General features: G+C 38.5%; 1 protein-coding gene across 6 annotated transcripts in view; it reads right to left on the bottom strand.

Annotated features, from left to right (window-relative positions):
• Positions 1-123: 123 nt before the first annotated feature.
• KCNMB2 (potassium calcium-activated channel subfamily M regulatory beta subunit 2) overlaps positions 124-27,938 on the bottom strand; it is a 224,357-nt gene continuing 196,542 nt past the window's right edge. For all 6 annotated transcript variants that reach the window (XM_005601817.4, XM_001494801.6, XM_070242658.1 and 3 more), the window contains 3 exons: positions 17,145-17,315; positions 14,284-14,479; positions 124-1,876 (listed from right to left, as the gene is read on the bottom strand). In XM_005601817.4, the coding sequence (XP_005601874.1) occupies positions 1,592-1,876; positions 14,284-14,479; positions 17,145-17,315 (652 nt within the window). In that variant the 3' untranslated portion in view covers positions 124-1,591. The remainder of the gene's footprint in view (positions 1,877-14,283; positions 14,480-17,144; positions 17,316-27,938) is intronic.

Genomic DNA, 27,938 nt, shown 5'->3' with positions numbered 1-27,938 from the left:
TTTAACGATAGTGAGTCATATGTTTTTGGACTATCGTGGGCTTGTCAGCTTCGAATGCAAGAGGTGTTCAGATCCTGCTGATGTAATGAATTTTCTTTTTAAATTTTAATTACACGTTTGAAGTCTTGATTATACCCTAGGGATTTATTTGCTTATGAAAAGTCAAACTATGAATTACAATATTGCAGAATCATTTCCATTTCATCAGATTAGTTTCACCATTCATTCCACAAATATGGTTTGTAAAATTTTGCAATACCTAGAAAACTTTGATAGTACATTTACAAAAAGGTACTTAAATATAGATGAGAAAGTTAGATGTTTGTCTTCTCCTCTTGATATTGATGTTAAATAAAAGATGGAATGTTTTTGTTTAAAACCAATCCCTCCTTCTTCCCCCCAAATACAATAAGCGAATGGCAATGTGAACAAAGGCTTCCTTTAAATCTGTTATTCAGTTCAAGTGTGTGTTAGGAAAAAAGGTCTATTCTGTGTATAAAATCTAGCAACAAAAAAGGGAATTATTGTAAATAGAAAAATAAAACATGTAGAGGAGACAAATACTCTGTGCACATAGCTTTAAAATCCCGACAGGGGGCGCTTTTCAGAAAGAGAGAATATACAATCATTAACTCAAACACAAATTCCCAAAGAGCAATATTCCAACACGTTCATTCGCCACAATAGATTTACCCATTGAAATCAGTCTACCAGAATTGACCAGCAAATGGGATCTTAGATTTACCACCTAACAGTTCAATTGAAATGGAATAAAGATTTTCCCACAAATCTCTTACTAACATAGACTTTCCTGGATTGTAATGGAGCATCTACTCAACATTCAGTCAGTTCACAGGTAATGAAACTCCTTCTAAATGTTGTCTCCTCACACAGTAGCAGGGTCTTACATGGAAAAGGGCTCTGTTCAGTTTCTATTTAAATCACAAGAAGAGATTACAGAATTGTTAATGAAAACAGCTTATTTTTTTTGGAAATCAGTTAAAAAATCTAGAATTATGAATAGAAAGTAATAAAAGAAAAATAGCTGGTCAGATTTCCCTCCTCTTTTACAGTGATATGGTAGAAATACAAGGAAAATGTGTGACATCCTTTAGTTTGGAAATCTGGTCCCTTCACTTGCTACAGGGCTCAGTTTTAGAGTAGGAAAAGAAAAAATATTTTTGGCTGTAGCTTTAGTAAACAATGGATGATGAACAATATTGCAGAAATGTCTTCAAGAGATCTGAAAACTCAGAACACAGACCTTATCACATTGATATTGTCTACATTCCTCCACAAAGCTTGGCAAATGAATAACTGAGCCCTATTTTGGCGGAACGAGAGAAGGAAGTTCTAATTCCAGCATTGAAACAAGATTATGAAACAACCAACACAAAACACTTATTTCTTCTCCTGAATAATAAAGACATCATGTTTGCATATAGGACAGCTTTTGCATTATTGCTCTACATATAAGAATATATTAAGGAACTCATAACAGACTGCACATTACAAACTTAAGGTTCTTTGGTGAAGAATGAAAGAAAACAGTATTTGAGCTTTAAAGAAAATGATCTCATCCATTTTGCTTTTATCTATTGATCCGTTGGATCCTCTCACAGAGCAGGGAGAGGTACTGTGTGAGTTTCACCATGGCAACGATCGCCACGCCCCCAGCCATCATACAAGTTGGCCAGAAGAGTGAATGGAACAGCACGTTGGAACTGTAGAGTTTGGTTAGGATGACGCTCTTCTGGTTTCCTTCTGGGTCAGAATAGCAGGAGAAGTGTTGGTACTTCCTGAAATTTTCCATGACAACATTCACCAGGGACATGGATTCTTCAAAATTTTTTCCACACTTAGGTATATAGGAGCACTGTAGAAAACAAGATAAACTGTCAGCAGAACATACTCTGTCTGCGTGTGTGTGCATGTGCCTGGTACTAGGAGGGGATGAGGTCTGGAGGCCAACTTAATCATCTGTGAAATAACCATGATGATTATTCTTTTTCATATTCAAGCTAGTGCCTCCAGGAACCCTAAGAACTCACACATTGATTTAAAAAATATTTTTAGGTATCTGACCAAGATGTACTTTGATAGCTCACCCATATATAGTTTACATATTGATTACAGTTGAGTGACTCCAGTGGATTCTTTCCACCACAGTGAAGCATGGTGAGTTATAATTATTCCCTACTGAACATACTTTTCCATGGAATCAGAGTGTCAGCCTGTCTTTTATCTGTCCTCAGCTGTCCCCGTAATATCAAAAGCTACCAGTTCTCTCAGGGAAAGCAGTTTACTCTTATCTTTTTGGCTTGGCTTAATTTGTGCAGCCAAGTCACCTTGGTCACCTTGCTACTGTATTCAAGAAAACAGCTATATCCCTGGACAGTTGCTGAAAAAGGATTGGGAAAGTATAGGGATACTGAATAAGTAGCGAGCTGTGATGAATGGTTTATGCCCAGTTAGCATGACAAAGTAGCTTTTTCCATAAACCAAGGAAAAATACAACAGAACCAAGTCAGTTTACTCTTCAACCAGCACTGATCTGAGAACTTAAAATAACTTTCCTTTATCTTTTCACCTTTCTTCTTTCTTGCGATATCTCTTCTATATGTCTCTCTTTTCTTGCTACATGCTTATATCCTTTGAGTTCTTTCTTTGTATCTCTCTTTTCCTTCCCTGCCCTGCCCCTATTCCTCACTTCACTTTATATTTTCCCCTCTATTTCCTCTTCTTGTCCTCCTTTCTCCTTCCCTTCTCTCTTCTCTGGATACAGGTGGAATTAAAGAACTTTGTAGTTTTTCTTATTATTATTTATTGGACATATTTTTGAACACATTTTTCCTAATTTAAAAAGCAGTCTCTGGAGAGACGAAATCTCTGTGATCTTCCCTTGGTTTCTAAATGGGCACTGACAAAACTGATATAACAATAAATCTAACTTTTTCCTTTTTCTTTTTATATTTTTGCTGAGGAAGATACACCCTGAGCTAACGTCGGTGCCAATCTTCCTCAATTTTATGTAGGTCACTGCCACAGCACGGCTGACGAACGGTGTACATCCAGCCCTGGGATCCAAACCTGAGAATCCAGGCTTTCGAAGCAGAACATCCTGAACTTAACCACTACACCATGGGGCTGGCCCCCAAATCTGAGTTTTTAAAAGTTACAAAAAAGGGATTTAAGTCACGTTTCTGGGAGATGTGCAGGTCCTTGTTTAACTCTTTCTCATCTCTATGGCAAAGTGCCTCCCAATAGGAAAAAAAATCCCTGTCCCTTGTTATACACATTATCAAATGATTGATTTAACTGATTTATCTGAATTAAATTGGTTTGTGACAAGATCACTGCTAATCTGTATAATTTTCAGTGTGAATTAGAAAACTATATCCTCTTTTCAAAACAGCATTATTTTCTATTGAAACATTGTCATAATACATTGATTTTATGAAAAAAAAAAACCCCTACACATTTTACTTCTATTACCAATTGATAAGTTGTGATTATAAATATTCGCATCTGTGACTTTTACCATGTGACCGGTACTCCTAGGGTTGTGCAGTGCACAGCTCACAAGACTGTATGCAGAGACACAGATGAGGCAGGTTGTTGGTGAATTTTGAGGTGCATTGATGGGAGCTTTGAGTTAGGATCCTGGAATTCCAGGACAGTTTAGACTTGTAGATTTCACAGGAAGAAAATATGAAAGAAACAGAATGCGTTTGCTAGTCCAGTATGTTTGGATTACTCTTTCCCTGACTTTTCTAGCGGGTAAACTGGCACCTTGCTTTTTTGGGTCTGCTGTGATCATTAGATTATTTGGCTATAAACATTAGGAAGATTCTTTGATTAGTTAAGAATAGGGGATGAGCATGCTGGCATTTATCATAAACCAAGCTTAACGTAATGTTCTCATGGCAAGGACTGGTTGACACCTTCAGGTTTGATCAGCTAAGAATAAATGTGAGTGCACTCATAAATGTGAGTTCAGCAAAGGCCTGGTACTAGCACAACATTAAGGGTCTGAAAGCATCTCCAAGAAAGCAAATTTTCTCAGTGATCATAATTTAGTACAAAAATCAACCTATGACTGCCAGGAAGCAAATTTTCTAGCAGTTGGATGCCTTTTGGATCATAGGCAGTAAGGGAATGCCTTTATTTCTATCCTTCTTCAAAGCTGCCCAGATCGTGTCTTTAAAATTTTTTAAAAACGTTTTTTGAATCAAAGCATTAAAAAAAGAATCACAGACAAGCCATTTGTGGCTGAATTCAAACAGAGCCAATTTCGATTACAAATGCATCCAGCTTCTGTATATTTTTGTGTGAGATAGTTTATAGTAGTAGTTTCAGTGGCTAACACTGCTAAGTTATTGAAATGATCTCAGTAAAAATAGCACTCCATTAAAAATGGAGTTTTTTTTTTTTCTTATGCTCTTGTGAATTGATTTGGCTTTTAAAATTTTTGGAAGAAACGTTTGTCAGCCAAATGGCAATAATTCTGTCACTAGGTAAGATTCTTCCAAATAAAATGAGATATAAATTACTTTTGAGACTGTCTAGCAAGGTTGTAACGCAGGAGCTGCTTATTAAACTTTCAAGCCATCAGTGACTCCAATATGCACATTTGGACCTGCCAGGTGAGCCATATTCTATACGTGATTGGACTAGGGTCTCTGGGGCCAGTGGCACATCAAAGTGCAACTCCTCATTGCTAGTGGAGAAAAGATTCCTCTCCCCTTGTATTTTTAGCTTCTCCTAACCTTGCCACCTGCCACCTTTCGACACAGAAGCTGGCTCCCATTTTAGACTGCTACTGATCCCTGAAAACTCTACCATATGTCAGTCATTCATTCTGTTTTATTATTGATGGGTCCTTCCTTTGTGACAACGGGAATGTATGAAGTAGTGTACCCAGCCCCTGACTCATGTTCTGGAGATCTGGTTACTGTGTTACTGTGTTTCTGTAAGCAAGTTACTTGGCTCCTCAGGATCAACTTCTTTATCTATAATATTTATATAAAATTATATATGTAATTTCTATATAAGACATTTATTTATAAAGGGGTTAATAAAGGCTTCCTAGCAGGGTTCGTGTGAGGATTAAATGATGAATATGCATAAAGCCTCAATAAATTTTCATTAACATAGTTTCCTATTGGAATATCACATTTGCCTGCATGATCTTCTAAAGTCTTTAACCAAGTGCCACATACTAAACTATGAAACCTCTGAGGAGGGCAAAATTACTAATTATATGGTTTTTACAGGAGCAGTCCTGTTCGATGGCTCTTGTCTCTCACGTTCCTTGCTTTTGTGTTGGAGGAGATTTGACGTGCTGAATCCTACATTAGGATTCTAGTTTTCTGTTTCTGTGGCTCCAACTGTGTCTTTCTGAGGCTGGTGTGAATTTGGGGTGATGATTTAGTGATCTCATGATGTCATCACGTGTTCCGAGGATAATTTTATATGATTGGTTTAGAAGACACAGAATGCATTTCCACAAACGGAAGCTTTACTAAGTGATCTACACTTAGTTGGAAAAATGCAATATAGATTGAAAAGATAAAAATCCCAGCATTTTTAGATCATTCTTTTTTTTCGTGGGAGGTGTGGAATAGGAAAGAATTAACTTTTAGACTCTGCATGATGTATATCATAAAGGAAGATATGAATAATAATTTTATGTACACAAGATGCTTAGGTACTCATCACAATATGTTCATATTTTTTACCAAGGCTATAGGCCATTCTCTCTTTTGTGCCTTAACATATGAATATATAAACCTAGCAGTCCTCTGAGAGAGCCATTCAGCAGATTTAGACTCACATCTGTCTTCTTAATCCTAAATTTTGTTAATAAATCTTTCTGCTTTCCCAAATCCCTTAAGTTCTCTTTAGTATTGAAAACCACAGAGGTGGCCCCAAGGCATGACCTTTCCTCTCCCAGCCGAGGAAACCTGGGTCCTGTCAGCTTCTCTTGACTGTCCTTTCCCTTACACGTCAACGAAGATCCAGCAATTGCATCTTCTCTCCAATTCTTTGGAAAGTGACTGAAAATTTTCTTTTCTTAACCTCACTTCCAGAGTCTTTTACATCAATAGAGTTATTTTTATTCTCATGATGGACAGAAGTTTTGAGAAACTACCTGTTGGGCTTTGCTTAGGCATGCTTCGCTAGGCATGCGTGAAGCAAAAAGTGACAGTCCTTCATCCTAAAAATAAAAGATGTGGGGGTGAGTGGGGCAGTGGGAGGGGGGTGTTTGGCTGAATAACCTCACTGGTCAGCAGCCTCTTCCTTATGATGGTAGGAAGGGAGCTACCAATTCTCAGGATAACCTAGGGGAAGAGTTTGTTCTTCATTTGTTCTTTTGTAAAAAGGGAGGTATCATTTCAGAGGTTAGAAGTTTCATGAAATCCAATCACTATTTGTTGTCTTTAATGTGTCAGGTAGTGTGCTAGATATAGGCATCAAAAACATAAGCAATATAAGATATTCTTTTAGAGAGAACAGGCAGAGAATACAAAACAAGAGTGGGGTGATGAAATGAGATCAGGAATGAGGCTAAATAGGCTTTCAGTAAAGATTATACCCTTCAGAGAAGTGGGCTGCAAATTTGCTCTCAGAACTCCTTAGAGTATCCTAGTCCACAATGTCCATGAGATAAAAACAAAATAAAAACATTGGTCATGTGAAACATAAATATTCATGGTTCCAAAGTCAGATGAAACTTTTTCTTGTGTCGTCAAACAATAAATATTGTGCACAAGTTTATTAAGCAGGTGTGATGTGCCACGCTTTGTGTTCTGCGCTAGAGAAGAAAATGTAACTCCTATATTCAAAGAAGGTAGAGATCACCAGCTGGCAGCCCTGGGTTCCTCTGGCACACAAGTATATTTTGAACTTTTGAGTTCTTGAATATTAGTAATGGACAGAGGAAATGAAAGGGTAAATTGAGATATTATTTTTTTCCCTTTTGAGACTTCCTGCTCTTTAAAACCACTTTTAAAAAAAGTGAATCCCATGAAATTTAGTTTAGACTTGTTTGCACTTCTAAGTGTCCTCTTGATTTTGGCAAGTGGGACTGTTTGAAATGTTTGGTAGGAAAACAGTATTCATGATCTGCTCTGAACTATAGTTTCTTTCAGTGTTGAGACACAGGTTCCTCCAGAGAGATTTCCTTTTCTGTGTTTCCAAGAGCTTTCACATTTCTTATGGTATTTCTACTTGATTTGGAGCAGAGAAGATGCTTAAAAGACCTATGAAATCCACTAATGAAATAGAAGCTGTCTGGAGCCTTCAGATTAGTCAATATGCAGAATAGCTTAAACCATGGAGCCCCACATCCATGATGTATCCAATTAGGCCTAGAGGAAGTCAGATATCTAATCTGACCTTGCCCTTCATCATGATCCTCTTTCTTGGTCACTGGAAAGGAGTATGTACATTCTCTATTCTTTTCTTCTTGATGCTCAGTGTTAGCTCCTTCCAAGCACATTCTTCACTTCATTTCTGCAAAAGATGCCCTTAGCCATCCAAGAATTCAGTTTTGGTGATGGTGACTAAAGTTTGTCAATCACAATAGCATTTCTGAATATCTGGTCCATAGGCAGTTTCAGCAAATGTCTAATAAATATCCCTATAAATTTAAGGTGCTAATTATGGGGATGTCATATGTCAAATTTCTGGTCATGTTTTTTTGCCCCTTTTCAGGGTGTACTACTATCTGTTTAATATCTACTCTGTGTAAACCATTGCTGAATACACAACCATGACCTTCCTTCTGGATCACAGATAATTCTATTCCTTGCTCATGGCCTTTACTTGATCCTAAGAACCTCTTGGAATATGATAGAATGGCATAGATCCTCACTTGTTCACTAAATATACCATCAGAAGGATAAATATTTCATAGAACTTAGATTTTTCAGAGCTCTTATCTTTATTCTCTCAAGAGGGTGCTGTAATGTTTTTCTCTCTAAGAGATAGCATGATGAGGTAAAGAGACTTTGATTTTAATTCAGGCATAATTAGTTAGTGAAGGCATGACTGGGAAAATTATTTCATTTTCTGAGCTCAGCTTCATTATTGTGAAGTGGAGATAATAGTGGTGCCTAATACGTGGGATTGCTGCTGTAATTAAGTAAGCGAGTTAATGTGAAATATTTAGTTTTATACAGTTCTTGGCACATTGTAAGCTCTTGATAAAATTTGGTTATTATTATTTTAGGAGTAGGGTTTTAGTTAGGATTAAATGAGATGATTTTTCTAAAGTTCTTAGCATAGTGCTGGGCACATAATAGACACTTAATAAATGTTGGGTCTTATTTCCCATCCAGATTCTCAACTTCACTTTATTTTCTTCCCTTTTCCCTTTTTACCAATGCTGTGCAGAGAAATTCCCTGCTTACAAGCTTTGCTTAGAATTCCAGAAGCTCACAGCATCCAAGCCCACAGCTAAATAAAATTGAGAGCAGTTGTTCTGCACTGTCACAACTGGAGAGAGGGGGATGTTGGCATCTAGTGGGTGGAGGCCAGGGATGCTGCTAAACCTCTTACAATGTACAGGACAGTCCACCCCAACAACAAAGAATTATCCCACCCCAAATGTCAATAGTGCTGAGGCTGATAAACCCTGGTCTAGATATGTAGATTCTCTGCATTTAGGGAATCCATAAGGCTTCAGATGGGTGACAAAATCATGCTGAGTTTGGGTTTGTAAATAATTGTCTAATTTATAGAACTTATTCTCCACCAAAAATAGCCATCTTCTCCATGACAGTTATGTGTAAAATACCATATATATGGTATTATGCCACATATCAAAAAATGGATATATTTTCTTATTTTTCACCAAACTTCGTGTTAAATCCATCCCCAAACCAGATGGGCATGATTTGAGAATCCCTGGTGGGTAAATGAGCTTTTAAACTCCAAAGGAGATGAGCATTGAAAAATTCAACAACTGTAGTGAATTAATCATTAGCTACTGTTTATGATTCTAGTGGCAGCCTTGTGGCCAAGGGACGCAGGGGCCCTTGAGCCCACTTGTGGCTCCTAGAGACTGTTAGTCTGCCAATTGCTCCACAAAAGCATTCCAGCTTATCAGCTTAAGCAGTTTCAGTTGTAATGTTGACAAGAGCTTGGGCACTGGGTCTAAAGGCTAAAGAAAAAGAACATATGAGAGAGTGTGAAAATTTAAAAATAAAATCCTTTGGATATTTTGTACAAAGAAGACAGCTTGATTGAAATCCTTCTGTCTCCTGTTGTCTCAGATCACACATTGCCAGTGGTTCTTTATGTATCTCAACAAAACTATACCCATTTTTTAGTAACTACAGGGAAGACTATTATTTTTGCTGAGCTTGGGGGAGGGTAACAAGAAGGAGAGATCAACATAGAGATTATTTTAATTTTTTCTCCCAGGAATATCATAAATATTCCTCATGCTGCCTTAGGATCATGGTTTAATGGCCCTCTGACATGGAGATAACTGTATTTTTAATGTCTATACTTCTGATTAAAGGCAGAGGACAGCTACCCAGAGAGTGAAGAACTACTGTGTCAGGAGGGTGAGCCCAGTGGTTGGTGCTGCCTTTCCTCTGGAGCATCTGCTGACTCTAGAAAGGGGCTGAGAGCCTAGAAGGCGGAATGGTATTTTTGACAGCCTTGCAGGGCTAGGGGCAGGAATTATAATTGAGGGCCTATAAAGTGGGGGCCCTGATGACCCCCCTGTTCACTTTGGGTTGAGAATCTTAAGGGCCACATCATAGGACTAATGGTCGGCCTAAAGTAAACAGATGCCCACAAGGACTTCAGCTCTGATCTGAATATCTCAGTTTTGGAGGTCAGCATAAGGTGATCATGAATGGCTGGTGTACCCAGGGGTCTGATAGAAGAAAATGGAAATAATTTTTGGAAAAGATGACATCATCCTGGGCTTAAAGTTATTTTTATAAATAATTTTGCAAATATCATTTCTGAAATCTAATAAAAACGTGCCAGATATAAGACAACATGAAAACAAATAAGAGGAGAAAAAAATAGAAGAGGCACATGGGGCTTCAGATATCGAAGTCATCAAAATAAATTTTAAAATAAACATAATTTTGCTTTTTGTGTTGAAAGATTTAGAAGACGAGAATTAGAATATTTCAGGAAACTAGAGTTATAAAATAAGACCCAAATGCATATTCTAGAAATGAAAAATATGATCAGAGAAATTAAAAACTCAATGATGCATTTAACAGTGGATTTGCCAGAGCTGAGGAAATAATTGTGAGTTAGAAGATAGGTCACTATCCAGAATGAAGCACAGAGACACAAAAGGAGGGGAAATACAAAAGAGAGAGTAAGGCGTACAGGGGATGCAATGAGAAAACCCAACATATGGCCAATTGGAGTTGAAAAAGGAGGAGTAGGAGAAAATGAGAGCAGAGGCAGTATTTGATGCAATAATGACTGAAGAACTTCCTAAAACTGACAAAGAACATCAAGGAAAGGAGAGAAACCCTGGGAACACTAAGCAAGCTAAATAAAAATAAATGGGTATTTTAGGGGCTGGCCCCGTGGCCGAGTGGTTAAGTTCGCGCGCTCCGCTGCAGGCGGCCCAGTGTTTCGTTGGTTCGAATCCTGGGCGTGGACATGGCACTGCTCATCAGACCACGCTGAGGCAGCGTCCCACATGCCACAACTAGAAGAACCCACAACGAAGAATACACAACTATGTACCGGGGGGCTTTGGGGAGAAAAAGGAAAAAATAAAATCTTAAAAAAAAAAAAATTAAAATAAATGGGTACTTTGGCACATAATAGTTAAACTGCAGAAAACCAAAGAAAACAATTTTTAACATAGACAAAGATTACCTCAAGGAAGCAGCAATTAGAGAGATCTGAGTTCTAAATAGCAACAATGCTCACCAGAAGAATGGAATGTTTTCAATGTGCAGAAACAAAATAACAGCCAACTCAGAATTTTATACTCTTTGAATGTATCCTTCAAGAATGAAAATGAAATACAAATATTTTCAGACAAATGAAAGCTGAGGGAATTCTTTAGAGCAGATATTGCACTAAATAAATACTAATTAAAGAATGTTCTTCAGGCAGTAGAAAAACGATCCCAGATGGGAGACCAGAGATAAAGGAAGAAGTGAAGAATAATGAAAATGAAAAATCATGGGGACACATATAAATTAATATCTACTGTATACAAAAACAATAACAATGTCTACATGAGCTTAAAGTATACACAGAAAAAAATGACAGTAATATATAAATCGAGAAGAGACTGAGTGGGGTTAAAAATGTTTTAATGTCCTTGACTAGTCAAGATTGCAAGCTGTAATCTCTAGGCTAAACATTAAAACAACAGTGACAGAACAGATAACTTTCAAGAAAAAGAGAAATGGGGTTATAAAAATAATCCAATGGGGACAGAGTGGTCTTGTTATAAATGGACTTGGGTAAATGGCTGTCCATATGAAAAAAAAAGAAACCCAGAAAGTTGACTCCTACATAAAAATCAATTTTAGATAGATTGTATTCTAACTGTGAAAGAAGGAACAATAATGCTTCTAGAAAATAATTTAGGAGAATAATTTCATGACTTCAGGGTAGATGAAGACTTTTTAAAGAGGACAACCAAACACTGCAAAAAAGCAAGCAAGAAAGAAAAAGATTGACAATATTTGGCTACATTTAAATTAGAAACTTCTGTCCTTCAAAGACGTCATTAAGAGAGTGAAAAGGTTACATAATGGGAGAAGATTTTTGTAATACATATATCTAACAGAGGTTCGTTTCTAGATTTAAAGCAATCCTATAATGAATACTAAGAAGAAAGAATGCAATAGAAAAATAGACAAAGGACTTGAACAGACATTATACAAAAGAGGATATCCAAATGGCCGATAAATAAATAAAAAAGGCATTTGATGACATTAGTCATCTGAACCACAAGGAAATATCACCACATTAGCTAAAATTAAAATTACAGATGATACTAAGTGTTGATGAGGATTTGGAGCCATGCAAACTCTCATACCCACAGAGTTGGTGGGAGTGCGAATTGGTACAGGCATTTTGGAAAACAATTTGCTGTTATCTACTAAACTTTAAGACATGTGTACCCTATGATGTAGATATTCCATTCTCAGCTTTATACCCGACAGAAGTGTGTGTGCCAGTGTACCAAAAAACATATGCAAGAATATTTATTTAAGGCAGAATTATTTGTAATAGCCTCAAACTGTAGAGAACTCAAAATGTCCATCAACAGCTGAATGAATAAATAAATTAGCATATTCATACAATGGGATATGATACAGTAACAAAAATGAATGAACTACCACCAAATGGAATGACTTCTAACAAACATAGTGTTGTGTGAAGGAAGTTAGACACAAGGGGAAATAGTCTGTATGATTCTATTTATATAATGTTTAAAAACCAGGCAAAACTAAAATATAGTGTCTAAGAATACATGCTTAGGTAATAAAACTATGAAGAAAGATAAGAAAGTAACTGGAATAATAGTCAAGATGGTTGTCACCTTTGGCAGGGGCCAGAGCCTATAGTTATTGGGGGGGATGTGAAGGGTGTTTTTACTATATGGGAAGTGTCTACTTTTTTACCCTCGTGGTGATTACTTGGGGGATCTCTGTAACAAATGCCTGAGCTGTACTTTTTCCCTTTCTTGCATGTTCCTGTATGTGTGCTGTAATTCACAGTTAAAAACAAGATAATGGAGCAAATAAACCAAACAATGACCTGGTAGTCTGACAGTAGACAAGATACTGGTCCTAAATTTTTAACTGAGACTTTATATGGTAGCTTCACTCTCTGTTTATAGCCTAAACAATGCATTCACAGGGCCTACTGAGAAAATGTCAAAACAAGGAAATGGAAGTCTATCCCACTTTTTGGTGCCTATTCAACTTTGGCCTATTTCCAATTCCATGGAGATTTGAGAGTTTTATAGGCATTCATCATTACAGGTCAGCTTCAATTTAAAAATCTGACTTGAGGGAAGATCTTGGAAAACAAACACTTTGTGGGGGAGCTAAGCTTTGTATATTTGCAGAACAGGGTTAGATCTGGTGCTGTTTGTGGTTACCACAAACGAAGGGAAATCAGTGCAGACATTTTCAAACAACATTCTCTGAAATACTCATTACGTTGAGTCCACAGAGATATTTGCAAGAATTTTTTTAAGTTATTGTAACCAAAATGCATGGTAGATTCCCCTCCTTTGTGTCAATATATCACAAAACAAATCCTATTCTAGTATCGAACTCTGAAGCTACTGAATTTTTTCAATACGTATAATCTATGTCATTTAAGTGCTGATAATTGTAATGAAAAGAAAACTTTCTTACAAGAAAGGCTAGAGTTCACAGGAGTTGTATCTGGTAATGAGGGCTAATTGTCCTATTGGAGAGTGACATCAGGTCGTCTTGGCATATGAGAGTACTCTGGCCATCTATATTGCTATCATGAATCCAAAACTCAATATATTTATCCAAAAATTGATAATGGCAGGTTGGATGACCTTACTGGTCATCCCAGACCTTATAAATATGAATTCTATGTACAGCTTTAATATCATATATTTGTTGAGCATCCACCGTCTGGATTTGAATGTAGCAGTGCTGGCAAATTCAGCCTCTGTGAACATAACATATAGGAAGAAAGACACACAGGACACACACTGTGACATCAGGTTGGCAGTCTCCCTGTGCCAGCACTTTATATCCTCTGCTCTGATCTGCACAATGACCTTGCAAGATGGCCACTGTTTACCTTTTTACAGAAAAGGAAGCTGAGGCTCAGAGAGATTAAGTTACATCCCCAAGGTCCTAGAACTGAGTGACAGTGACCATGGAAAAGCAAAAGACAGTTTTACCTCATGGCTCCCTGGTATATGATGAATACTTGGTTTTTTGGCTTGTACGACTCTGACTAAGCTGCACATTTGCTTTAAAACACTCAGCCTATTTGTGTATAAATAGGATATAATGTTTACCTGCTAAATGGAAGTAAAGGCTAAGTTTGCACTACCACAAAGTGGGGGAGGGATTTGTCCATACTTGGACAGAAAACAAATGTTTCCCAAGCAAGAGTCAGATAGTGAGTTCTGTGCAGGGACGAGGCAGGGCCTGCTTCCTAGTGGCATTCTCCTTTGAAATGCTGGCCCAGGGAAACTTCAGAGGGAGAGACGAGCTGGGGGCAGGAGTCTGCGGGGGTGAAGGAGATGCAGCGTGCCCCAGCTCCTACCTTCTGATTGATTTTCATCGTCTCTTCAGTGTGGTAGAGAAGGAGCTTTTCACCTGAAGAAGTCAGGTTCACGTATACCTGGAGGCAGGGGTACTGAGACAGTTTCCAGCAGTCTGGACCACAGCTGAAGGAGCAATTAAACGTTTCCGTGATGGACACATTCAGCAAGGTGCATTGAGACTCTTCAGTCCACACACTACGGAGAGAGGGGGAGAGTAACACAAGTCCAAATGCTAACGGCAAGGAAGGTGCAATCGGACAATCACTTGCCAGCTTCTTAACTTGTAGCATCTTTTCCAAATCTATGACACAATCTCTTTGTAAAAGTTTATGCCTGTGAATAGAGAAGCTTTTGGCAAATTACAATACAAACACAGACAAAGTTTGCCTGGCACCTGAGAGCTTTTTCAGACTTCCATTGGATATAGAGTAGTATAATCTCCAAGGCTTAAGTTAGATGTTCTCCTGATCAAATTCACTGTAAGCATAAGGCATCTTTTTACATCGCCACCTGCACTCACCCTGTATTTCTGTATTGTAAGCAACTTCCTGCCGCACCCCAGTCACCAAGTCTGCTCTGAACTCTCTTCATCCCAATCTCCACGCCAGCCCCGTGTGTGCACAGAGAGGGTGTAAGGGAGAAGGGGAGAGAAGATGGCAAATGTGTTCAGGGGCTGGAGGTCCAACTTGACAGATGGAAGGAGAGTGATATATTTCTTTAAGGTCTTTCTAATAAGGGAGAAAAGCTAACTCCATCTTTTGTTTATACTAAGATCACTTGTTGCGTGACCTCTTCACCCTAATTGGTAATGTACATACATTATCTTCTTTTGTCCTCCCGACAACTCTACAAGTTGGGTATTAATTCCTTTTAAAGGTGAATGAACTGAGGGTTGGAGAAATCAAGTAACACACAAGGACACACACTTAGTAAGTTATGGAAACTGTGATTCCACCCAATCGTATATTTCTTTAAGACTCAGGCTCATCCGGGTGTATGCACTGCCTCCCCATAAACACAGTGGAAAAGGGGCCCTTCTATGCAGACTAATGGGTTCACATCAGTGCCCTAGGACCTCAGAACTAGAAAGATTTAAAAAAAAAAACCCAGGGGCTGGCCCCGTGGCCGAGTGGTTAAGTTCGCGGGCTCCGCTGCAGGCGGCCCAGTGTTTCGTTAGTTCGAATCCTGGGCGCGGACATGGCACTGCTCATCAGACCACGCTGAGGCAGCGTCCCACATGCCACAACTAGAAGGATCCACAACGAAGAATATACAACTATGTACTGGGGGGTTTTGGGGAGAAAAAGGAAAAAAAACAAAAAACCCAAACCAAAAACAAACTCCAGCTGCCCATTGGCCAGCCTTTCATTCTAAAATACTTATAATTTTATGATCAAGAGTGACATTTGTGATTAGGAATTAACACACCAGCAATCAGCGCTCTGCTTCCGGGTATAAGCTGATTACCATAGTGATCAGAAAACAGCACGTCTTCTTTGCAAATTAATACCCTTCCTTTGGCTGGACACGTGTTGACAGGGCCCCCCTTTTCATGTCCAGTTTTCTGCTAGAGGCCGGATCCTAGCCCTGACCCCCTCTACTGTGGCAAATTGTATTTTCCTGGGACAAGGGTGGTCAGATTTTGCCTATACAAGGAGAGAAAATGTCTTAGATGGTTCTAAGCAGATGTGAGGATCTGAAAGTGGTTTTGGAATCAGTGAGCACTCAGGGCCTGAGGCATCAGCGCTTTCATTGAGAGGGAGCACAGCTGAAAGCATCAGAGACACAGAACGGAGCAGCCACAGGTGGGAAAGATGACGCCTTAATTTTAGCAAATTACTGTATTTCAGCTAGATTTTGCTTCTAACATGAAAGTATTAATTTAGGTGGAGAAATGAATGCCACAAAATGGTTTGATTCTCTTTTGGATTGAAATCTCAATTTTTCATTTGAAAGGGCCTCTTTCTATAAGCTGAGCCACTGTGAGACTTTCCGCATTAGTTACAGCAATGCTGGGCTCTCCTGTGCTCAAAGCGTCCAATTGATGGACAACAGTCAGCTAGAGGTGCCGTGGGGATTTTTCATCTGGCTTTCTCAGGGGGAATACACTGGCTATCTCAGTATTCAATTGTCTCCCTGTCTATTCAGTAAACCTGGGTCAAATATGAAAATGAAAGAGGTTCAGAATTGGTTATTTTTAAAAGTTAGTGCATAGCAGTGTTTCTCAGTCTTGACAGCATATTAGAATCAGCTGGGGAACTTTTGAGGCTACTGATGCCTGGGTCCCACTGCAGACCAATTAAATCTGACCTTCTGGGATAATGGTGGTGGGGCCTGGGCATCAGCATTTTTAAAAGTTTCTCAGGAAGTTTAAATGTACAGTTGAGAACCACTGATGTGTGGGGTGATGGAAGAGTGGGATGAGGTGGAAAAGGAATATGGTGGAGGACAGATAGAGGTGTGAAGAGGCAAGAATGGGGACTCTGGAATTAGAGTCCTCATCTTATCATATCTCTGCCACATGCTAGAGCTGTGTGACATTGGGCAAATTATATCTACTTTGAGCCTCAGTTTTGAAATTTTTATAATGAGTATATTCATACTTACTTTATAGAGTAGTTGTGAGAATTAAACAAGTAATGTATGGAAAGTCCCTGGCACATAGTAGACAGTTTATGTATACAGATATTTTTATCATCATTATTAGATAACGTTATTTAAAAATAGTATATGCCAGGCCCTGCTCAAAATTCTTACTGGGAAAGAAGGTGAGGAAGAGGACCTCAGGGCTGATAAGCTATGGGGGGGTAGGGAGAAGGCGGAGATGAACGACATTACCCCGACCACCCAATGGCCTTACCTCTGCATGTATGAGCGCAGGAGTGTGATCCCCAGCAGAAAGTACATCATGATGGAGCACACCATCATGGCCAGTCCTAGGAGAATGGCCCGGTCCTCTCCTGCTTTCAGTGCTGTGACAGTTTTTCTTTTGTCCAGGAGGTCGTGGTCTCTGATTTTTTGGTAAATATTTCTGAGGTTGAAAATAATATAGTCTTACATGAAGTTCACAGTTAATCAACACGCCCCGAGAGAGTGGGTAAGTCTCTGGCCATGCCTTCCTAGGGCAGAGATGCCTAGAGTAGCCCTCCAAACCTGCCTGAGTGTGCCTGAATCCCACCATGTGACCATTGCCTCCCAACACACACACACACACACACACACACACACACACACACACGCACGTGTACCAATCTTGAGCAGAAACAAGTCCTCCTTCTTTACTTCGGGCCCAGTCAGCTGTAAATATTTTTCCCTTCTCTCTAAAGCTACAGAAAGAAAGCAACCCCCACAACCCTTAAAATAATGCTTTGGATTTGCTGCCTCTGCCATTTAACCCCCAGCTGATGATCATTGATCTTTTTATACTCTCTGAATACCTAGTGGAGCATTAATTCAAATAAATGGCAACATACATCAGGAATCTATCAACTTAATACCTTATTTTTCCTCAGTAGTAACAGACAGAGCTTATTTTGGTTAACATTTTTTTCTCAAGCTTAGGATTGCTTAAGGATCTGTTGGCTTGAGATTTATAAGCGACATGAAGACGCAGTGTGGTGACCCAGGCTTCTTTTCTTATATGTGTAAACACTTGAGTGAGTTTGGAAAAATGTCATTCAAATCACGCCCAGACTACATGACTTTGGAGAGTTTTATTAGTATTTTTGTTTTTTACTTTAAAGCAGCAACATAGGGTAAGAAAAGCCATGAGATTGGAGTCCAACTGCCGCCTGCGTTCAAAACCTGATTTCACTGCTTACTACCTGTGTGATCAAAACAGGGTCCTCAGCCTTTCTGATTCCTGGTTTCCTGCAAGGAGTAAATAATGTTTAACCGCATTGTAATGGTTAAATGAGGTGACAAAAGTAAATCGTCCAGGAGAATGACTGACATAAGGTATTTACAAATGCTCCCATTGAAAAAATGGAGTGGGGAGCTACGGCTCCACGACATGAGCGTCAGAACATCCTAAAATTGCTGCTAGTCTCCAAAGACTTTTTAAAGGACAGAATGGCAAGAAAATGAATCATGTAGAAAGCTTATGAGCGGAGGGTCGGATTTGAAGCAAGATCTGGAGGAGAAGGCAGAAGAGTAAGAAGTTGCAGGATACTTGGAGAGAGTGAAAAGTATGGGGAGAAAGGGCAATGCTCAAGGATTCTGGCAAGGCAGGCGACCAAGGAGCGGCGCGGGGTGGCGGTCCGTTTCTATTTTGAGAAGGGAGCTTTGGATCGCCGGAGTGTGAAGCGGGGGAGTTGCTGGCCTTTAGGGCCTGGGAACAGAGAGGAGGACAAATAGAAAGCTGAAAATGGAGAAAGAAACTCTTATGCCTCTTTTTTTAGCTTCAGGCAAAAAGCCAATATACGCAAGAATAACGTCAGATTTTCCTTTTAAATTTTTATCACTAGTCATTCTTGTTGCTTGGAAAAGAAACCAGAGTAGACTCCAGTCCAGAACTTGCAGGGGAGGGAAGAGAGGCCTGTTATTTCTGCAGTTGTGCGTATATTCAGGGCTTCTAATTAGCTGTGTGCTCCAGGATGGCCTTATTGCTGTTTATGGCTGGCATCCATTCTGGCTGGCTGGTTCCTTCTGGGCTGCTTGTTAAATATTTTGATTCCCTATAGAGATGTGAGAGCATGTATGTACTTAACATATTTCCAAAAGGTTTTAGAGTATTTATTAATCTAGTTATTAGAGAATAAAATTAACCAATTAGCTTACTGTTATTATTATTATTTTAAAGTTCTCTTCCTGAGGTAGTTTATACAAATCTTACTCTTTTCTTGAGGAGTGGACCCATTGTGGTAGGAGAATCATAGCTAAATTGAGGCCTTTGGTCCACATCATGACGTGTCCTTCCTGGCTCCATCCCCCACTCACTCACCCTTTGCCGCTCATTATCCTCATTGCCAGAAGCCCTGAGAGCCCAAACCTTTCATTATTCTCCAGCTCCCAAACCCAATGCCCCTGGTCTAGCTGGCCCACCCTGCTTTGGACTTCCATATGTTGGCCACCATCCAACCGTCTAAATATTCCTATTCTTTTCTGAGATTTTCTTGGGAAATGTAAGATTGTATCAAAGCTCTTTAAACTTGAATGAAAAAAAACGTCAGTGCCCATGAGCAACTGAAGACAGTGGGCAGGAAGACTTCTGAAACAGGAAGAGACAGGCTGAGTCTGAGCGGCTTCCAAGACCTGCTGGAAAATAATAGTCTGATGTTCCTTTGCTATTATTATTTATCAAAATGTATTTAATTCTGATGGCTGCCATTGAGATTTACATTTTCTGCAGATAGAAGTCAGCAAGAAGGAAGCAATAGTCTCACAGTTGCAGAGTGTTAGGCTGTCATACCGCATCACTTACGTCAGTCTACACCCATAAAAGAGATGCGGTGTAATCAGTCAGTTATGTCACCAGGACAAGAAGCATATAAAAATGATTCAAGTGGGTAATTTAAAAACAAATCACAATTTGGAAATGGTTAACAAATGTTCTTCATATGCTCTGAAATGTGTAGAGAAGAGGGGAAATGGTTGGTTTCCACACAGGCCAAAGGCATCTGGGAAATCGGAATAGTACTCAGCAAAATGGAATTGGGTGAGTGGGGTGAAATCCATCAATAAATTACTACTGAATTAATGAATAAACTAAGAATAAATTAATGATTTGGAAGAACAAAGAGTTCAGTTTAAGTCCACAAATTATCTTGAGTGCTGGTAACCTCTGGTTACTGGGTATATGGCCTCTAACCAATAGGAAGACAGAGATGAAGAAAAATATCAACATAAGGTAGTAAATTCAGTAAGGGAGCTATTCACAGAGAGAGTACAGAAGAGGAATAATTTTTCAGCCCGAGGGAGCAGGACGGGAGCAAGGGTTGAGGTTAGGGAAGGCTTCCTGGAGGAGTAATGCCTTAAACAGTATCTTTAAGGTTGAATCAGAGTTAAGCAAATGAGACAAGGAGTCAAGAATATTTCAGACATAAGGAATCATGTGAACAAAGGGATGGACATTTGCAACTGCATGGTGACTGGCAGAAATTACAAGCATTGTAATATTCCTGGGATGAATATGGGACAGGGGAGATGGAGCACATGAGTTTGGAAAGGTAGCAGGTCATGAAGGGTTTTGTAAGTCATTTAAAGAACTTGGCCTTCATCCTGTAGTTAACGGGAAGCTGTCAGGGGGTGATAGGATCAGAACTGAGTTTCAGAGTGGTCACTCTGGCTGCAGTGTGAAGATTAGATTAGAAACGGAACAAGACTAAAATCAGAAAGAAGGATTAGGAGATTATTACTGTAGTGTTGGCAAAGGACGATGAGGGCTGGACCAAGGATCTAGGTAGGGTAGAAGGAAAGAAAACGATGTATGGAGAAATATCCAGGAGATGAAACGTCATGATTTGGTGATTGACAGGACATAGCGGATGATGAGGAAATGAGAAAAAGGATGTGGTTTAGAATTATGCCCAAGTACTTGGCTTAGATGATTGGGAAAATGGTAGAGAGGGTTAAAACAGGGATCCTTATTCCCCTACTGTTCAGGATTCTAAAGAGGGGAATTTTGCTGCCCTGGCTAAGAAGGGAGAGGCTGATTGTGCATTTATAGATTCTCTCCTCCACAAACAGAGTGTCCTGAGCTCAGGTGGAGGAGCAACTAATCTGATTGGTGGGAGGGGCCAGATCCTGATAGTCAGAGGCCAGGTCTATCTCTTGGGTGAGTTTGAAGATCACTGCTCATGCATGGCACATTTTTTTCCCCATTCTTTTGGATTTGCCTTTGTTTAGGCTTCCTGTGCCTTGGCCTTCCTATCTCCAGGTAGTAAGCCCCAGTTGGGGAAGGGAGTGTCCACAGCCTGAGACCAAGTTATAAGTTAGGTGGGCCCTCCCATGCCAAGTTGTCTTCAATGCTAGGGGAAAGAGCATGATGCTATATTTTGGGCCTCAGGCCTAAACACCATCCTGCATACTAGGAAGGCTTGTACTTTGGGGGTTATTGTGCCACTACTAGCAGAGCTGACATTTCATCTCCCTTTGGATCTTTGTGTCTATTCTCTCTGAATCTACTTAAAAGGGGGCAGGGAGAGAAATAAGGGAACAAAGGCCAGTATAGTTCACTGAAGTAGAGATCTCAGGAACAAGAATGAGTCTGGGGCATGACTACAAATTCAGTTTCGAATATGTGGGGTGTCCAAGAGTAGGTATAGAGCAAGAATTTGGATTTGTAAGTTTGAGGCAGATCTAGCCTGGGTGTGTCCTGACAAGGCAGTATGTTTAAGCTCTGTTGAGGCAGCCTTGGCTTCATGGTGAACTATGAATCAATATGGTGGATACCAGTCAACATTTATACATGTTGACAACAGTGAATAGTAGATAGTCTTAACTACTATCTTTACTACACATACAGAGAACATTCTGTCCAAATCCTTTTGCAGAACTGGAATTATTAATAAATCCAGAAGGCAAATCCAAGTATAACAAAATATCTTGCATAAAACAAGATCTCAATTGTCCAATAAAGCTTCCTCTTCTCCCCCCAGCAATAGTCAACATGATACAATTTTATTTCAAGCTCCATATCTAGATAGTTTCTCTAAGTTTGATATTAGGACTCAGCCTGTAGTTCATAAGAAAATTACTTATGAGACTATGTATATACAAACATAGATATAAAAAGTAAAATGTGCAGGGAAGATTTTTCTCCTTGACCTTCACTCATTTAAATTCAGTTTCCCTTGGTAGTTAGCCAGCTGGGAGAAAAGTATTCAGGTTAAGGCAGGGTAAAGGTCATTTATTAATTCACTTGTTTATTCATTTGTCACCATTTTTACATCTTCATAAGATGAAACATGCTGATAAGTTCTGGGGGTACAAATTGAATAAGACGTCGTCCTGAGAGAGCATCACAATAAGACTGATTAGAGAGGAGTACAAGAGGGAAGCCAGTCAATATGCTGGGGGCCAGTCTGCCAAAGGAGTAGTTACTGAATGGCTAATTCACCAAAATTAGCCAATTCACTGATTCATTGAAGGATCACTTTGCTAGATGAATAATTTGCCCACTTTATCACATTTACAGATTTAACAAAGAATTATTTTAAGGAGTATTATTCTAAGTCTAGTAAATGAATATGAATACATTTTTCTGATGAATATTTTAAGACTATATTTTAAAAATACACTTAATCATAGAGTATATTCTTCTTATAAATATATTCTTTTTAGCAGTATTTAAGATCTATTTCATTTTTTTTAAAAAGCTAAGTTTCCTAGGGAGGCTTAGTCTCTTTATAAACATATCCTTATGAATATATTCATAGATCTCTTTCTTGACTATGTGTGTGAATATATTCTTCTAATAGATATAACAAAAATTTAGCATTTCATATGTGAGACTTTCAGTTTATATTGATTTTTTTCAAATCCTTTTTAGAGTCATCTGCGGTTTTGCTAACATTTTAGCATCTCTGAGATTCTTCTGGCAAATTTCACATTATGACTACTTTGATAGGTTTGTCAACTTTCTCAATTAAGCAAAATTTGTTCCTTTTAACTATTCATAAGGTTACGGTAATTGATTTTGGATGGGAATTTTTCTCAGCTTTTGGAAGACTCTGTTAAGTTTTATTTTACAGTTTTTTTGGTCCTTATAACATTATTTTATAAATTATTTAATTTGTCTCTGCTCTGGTCCTGTTATTGCAATAACAGGGATCTGGGTAAGAATGGTGGGACTCTCTGTTGGGGGAGAAGTTGAATCTGCATCATGCACAGTCTGGCCTGCTGATCCTAGACAGGGGGAAATCCAGGGGCAGAGAGGAAGGGAAGCTAGGAAACAGAGAGAGCAGGGCATGGCTGGGGCAGAGGCAGTGGGGAAAGACCAAGGGACAGAAGGAAGGGGAGACTGGAGGCCAAGGGTGTCTGGGACACAGGGAGGGAAGGACGGAAGGGCAGAGAGATAGAGGGACAATGGCTGCAGAGACTGAGAGACAGAGAGGGAGAATATAAAGGCCCTAACTCTGGGCCCCCTGCAGCCTTTTTAGTTCCTATTAACCCGTAGAACCATGTAGGGTTACAATAATCATACAAAGTTTTTGGTATATAGCTAAATTTGATAAATTTATCAAAATGATTGTCTGGCAAATCAATTCTTTGGCAAATTGGCTTCAGACAAATTGTCTATCACTGTACTGGGAATTCCTTGAAACGGGCATTCAGCGGATTATTCATAGATAAGTTGACCCAGGACTATGATTTATTAGCGTGAAGATGGTTTAGAAGCCTTCCAGTTGGAGGCCATAACTTGGTTTCGGTGGCAATGGCTAAAGGTCCTGTGACAGACTGAAGCGACCTTCTGGTGAGCAAAAACGGAGCAGGGGTAGGGTATCCAGGCAGATTGTGAGAGAATAGGGAAAGTTGACTGTGGCTGGATTCCAGGGTCTGGTGGGTAGTGGATGGCAGGCAGAGAGCTGGTTAGATACGCAGCGGCCAGAGATAAAGGATCTCGTGTGTCTTCTGAAGTTAGAGCAACCACTAAAAGAATTTAAGCAATGGAGTGACATGATTTCATTTGAACTTTAGAAAGATCATTCATCTTAGTGTGCTCGGTTATTAAGAAGGGCTTACATCTGGAGGGAAAGAGACTTATTCTGAAACTCTCTCAGTGTTTGAAGTGTTAGATAAAGAGGGGTTGAAAAAAAGCAGTGGCAGAGGAGATGATCAGGGCATCATTTGTGTCCAGAAATAACAATTAAAACTGGGTTTTAATGAGACTCTCTAGGTAATCAGAGAAACAAAAGACAGCAAGGGTACTAGAACACAAAGAGGGCAGGGAGACAGGTCTGCAAGGGGTCCTGAAGCTGTCAGAGAGGTGAGGGGGCGCTGGAGGGCATAGGAAAGCGAAGTAGGGAAGATGTGAATGAGAACGGAAGAATTATCTATATCTGAAATTACCTGGGCGAGACCCCTCAGAAACTTACACATGATACTTAACATACTGAAAGTTTATATTTATGCCACTCTGGCCCAATGAACACTGGCTCAAGGGTTAGAGCCAGACCACATTCATCTTTGCAGGCTCAGTCTCTTGCGTTTCTTAGGCTCACAAAATGTATTCCTTTTGTGTGGGCTAGAAATAGCTACAATGTGATTAGACTGTGAGGTAGGCAGCACAGGAGGCTAAAAGGCCAACTGAAACCAAACAAATCAGGGAACCACCGATAGAATAGACTCCTGGCTTCTCTCTTCCTATCAGTGACCATGGGACTCTGCCACCAACAAATTTAGTATTCCTGCTAGCAAATCTTCAAGCTTTCCAAGCCCTGAGAGCTCTAGTTTCTAGACTTCAAAGAAAAGTGCCTTCTCTTAGATCCTAAGAGAGTGAATCTGTGGGGCAATGGATTGCTGAGTGCTGAGCTGACATGAGCAGAGTTGCTACGGATTTCTACTCCAGGAACACTCAACCTCTTATCTCATATGGCAGAGCACTGATCAAAACAGCCATTGTTCTGTCTTCTGTCCACTAAAGCCTTCCATGTTTTTGAGATGTGCTTCTTTGTATGTTAGCCTCATCTTCTATTATTTCCAGATTTCATAATCTTTCCTTGAGCTAGTAGGTATATACTAATATGGTCCAATCTGATTAATTGTTATTCTGTTTTCAGTCTTTTAAAGTGTATATTCCCTTGGGAGGAATGTGCTTTTGAGTTCGGGAACAAGCAACAGTCGTACTTACTTAGTACAGTCATTAACATGAGGGATTTTGTCCGTGAACTAGTATTATTATTGTCAACTTATTAATACACAGGACTTCCTAGGAAGTCTTGTAATAACATTTTATGGATAAGAGACTAAGGATGAGAACAAAATTATGGAAATAAAAGTAGGAGCTAATTCATTTTAGTCCTGCCTTTAACTTATCAGGTCACACAATTTCCCAATGATGTATTAATTTCTAATTCTTATTTATTTTTACCTGATCTATTAGCATATTAAATTTGATAAAAGTCTTTAGTGAAAAATATAGAACAGAAAATTATGTGAATCATTCAAATAAGTTAGGGTGTCCTTATAACCTAAAGAGCTTTTGAGAAGTATTATCTTTCATGGGCCACATTATTTGGGTCTAGTGCAACAACGGTAGAAATAAATAACAAAAAAATAACTAGAATGACTTTATCTATGGAAATAAAAATATAGGTCCAAAAAACTCATGGGTCGTCGAATAAAACATGATAAATTAGGACATATTTATAACTGAATAAGAAAAACACTATAGAGCAACTAGTGGGTTGCAGCTAAAGCAATATGTATTTAGAAATATATAATCTTAAATGCTTAGATTAGATAAGAAGAAAGCCTGAAAATTAATGTGCTCAACATCCAACTCAGGGAGTTATAAAAGGATTAACAGAATATACTAAACAAAAATATAAGGAAGGAAATAATAAACATGAGCAGAAATAAATGAAATACAAAATAAACTATATTAAAGGGTCAATTAATTCAAATGTTAATTTTGAAAAGACTAATGACATAGACAAACCTCTGACAAGACTAATCAAGAAAAAAATACAGAAGGCCCAAATAAATATCAGAAATTAAAAAAACGTAAGTGCAGATAAAGAATGGATAAGAAGGATAACAGAGGATATTTAAAACACTTTATAGCAAGATGTGAAAACTTTAAAATTTATAACCTACTGCAATACACAGCAAATTCTTACAAATATATAACTCACTGAGACTGATTCAGAAATAACTAGAAAATCCAAGTAGTTCTAAATCACTAAAAAGTTGAATCATAAATTAAAAATATCATCTTATTGGAAATACCAGGCTCTGATGATTTATAGGTGAGTTTGACCTATATCATACAAGTCATTCCAGGTTATAAAAATAGACAGAATGCTACTCAACCTATTTATAAGGTTAGTAAATTTTGATACCAAAATGAAATCAGACAACACAAAACCTAAAATTACAGGCCAATTTCACTCATAAACATAAATGCAAAAATTTAAAAAACAAGTCAGCTCACTAAACTTAGCAATATATAAAAATGAAAATACATCATGATCAAGTTAAGGCTGTCCCAGGAATACAGTGTTGATCATCATTTGATTATCTATTAATATAACATATTACATAAATACATTAAAGGGTTATAATCATATGATAATAGAATACATGTTGAGAACATATTTGATAAAATTTAACGTCCATTCATGATAGAAACTCTTATAAAAATAGAAATAGATAGGAACATCCCTAATGTGATAAATGGTTTAGAGCAAACACCTATAGTAAACTTGATACCTAATGGTGAAATGTTTGAAGAATCCGCTTTATGAGGAGGAACAAAGAAAAGATGTTCGCTGTCACCTGTTTTATTCATGATTTACCAGCTAGTATAATAAGGCAAGAAAAAGTAAATCAATGGTATATTTGCTGATAAAGAAGAAACAAAAATATATTATCCACCAATGATATAATTATGAAGAAAATACAAAAGAATCTACAGATAAATTATTACAATTAATAAGAAAACTCAGCATAGTTTAAACAAAAGTTGATATACCATTTGCCTTTCATATACCTGCAAAAGAGGAAAATGTAATTTAAACATTAAAAAAAGAAAGTATTTAGGACTAAATCTAAAGAACTATGTGCAAGTTCTCTTTGGAGAAATTATAAAACTTTGGGAGATACTAGGGAAGACAATGTAGAGATTAATCAGATTCAGAGAAAGACATAAAGATGTGAATTTACCAGAAATTAATTATTAGATTTCATAAAATTTCAGTAAAAAATCCCAGGAGCTGTTTTGGGAAGTGGGGCAGTGTGACTTGACAAGCTGATTCTAAAATGTGTATGGACGTGCGTAAGTCTAAGAACAGCAAATACACTCCTGATTACAAAAGAACAAGCGGGTGACTTGTCCTGTCAGATATCTAGATGTATCATAATGCGAGTTTGCAAGCTCAAGTGTGGGGTTTCTGAGACAAAATTGACCAATGGGACAGATTAGAGATCCAGAAACATATCTGTGCATATATGGAAAGCTAATATGTGACAGGTGTGCTTTCAGATCATTGAGGAAGGATAAACTATCCAAAAGGTGCTGGGGCAATTGGTTATCCATATAGAAAAAAAAATTGGATGCCTATTTGACACTACACACAAAAGTCAACTCCAGATGATTAAACAGTTAATTGTGAAAGGCAAAGCTACAATCTATCAAGGAAACTGTATGAGAGCATATCCTTTTGGACTTAGAGTAGGAAGGGATTTCAAAATGTTCAAAAAATTGCTAACTTAGAACACATTAAAATGAAGAACATATGTACATGAAAAGGCATCATAAAGAAAGTGAAAACAAGTAAACTGGGAGAAGCTATTTGCACACAATAAACAGACAAAGGTTAATAGAGACTTTTCTAAAGAATTCCTACAAATCAATAAGAGAAAGACAAGCCAGTAGAAAAATGGTCCACATATTTGAACAGGCACTTCACAGAAAAGGCCTGGGGAAATAGGCTCAATCTTCTTACCAATCTGAGAAATGGGATTTGAAAGCACAATATCCTGTGGATTG

Source organism: Equus caballus, chromosome 19 (genome assembly GCF_041296265.1).
Source record: "Equus caballus isolate H_3958 breed thoroughbred chromosome 19, TB-T2T, whole genome shotgun sequence".
NCBI lineage: Eukaryota > Metazoa > Chordata > Mammalia > Perissodactyla > Equidae > Equus > Equus caballus.
Note: the sequence above shows the minus strand (reverse complement) of the source record. Positions and strands in the feature narration are given on the sequence as shown.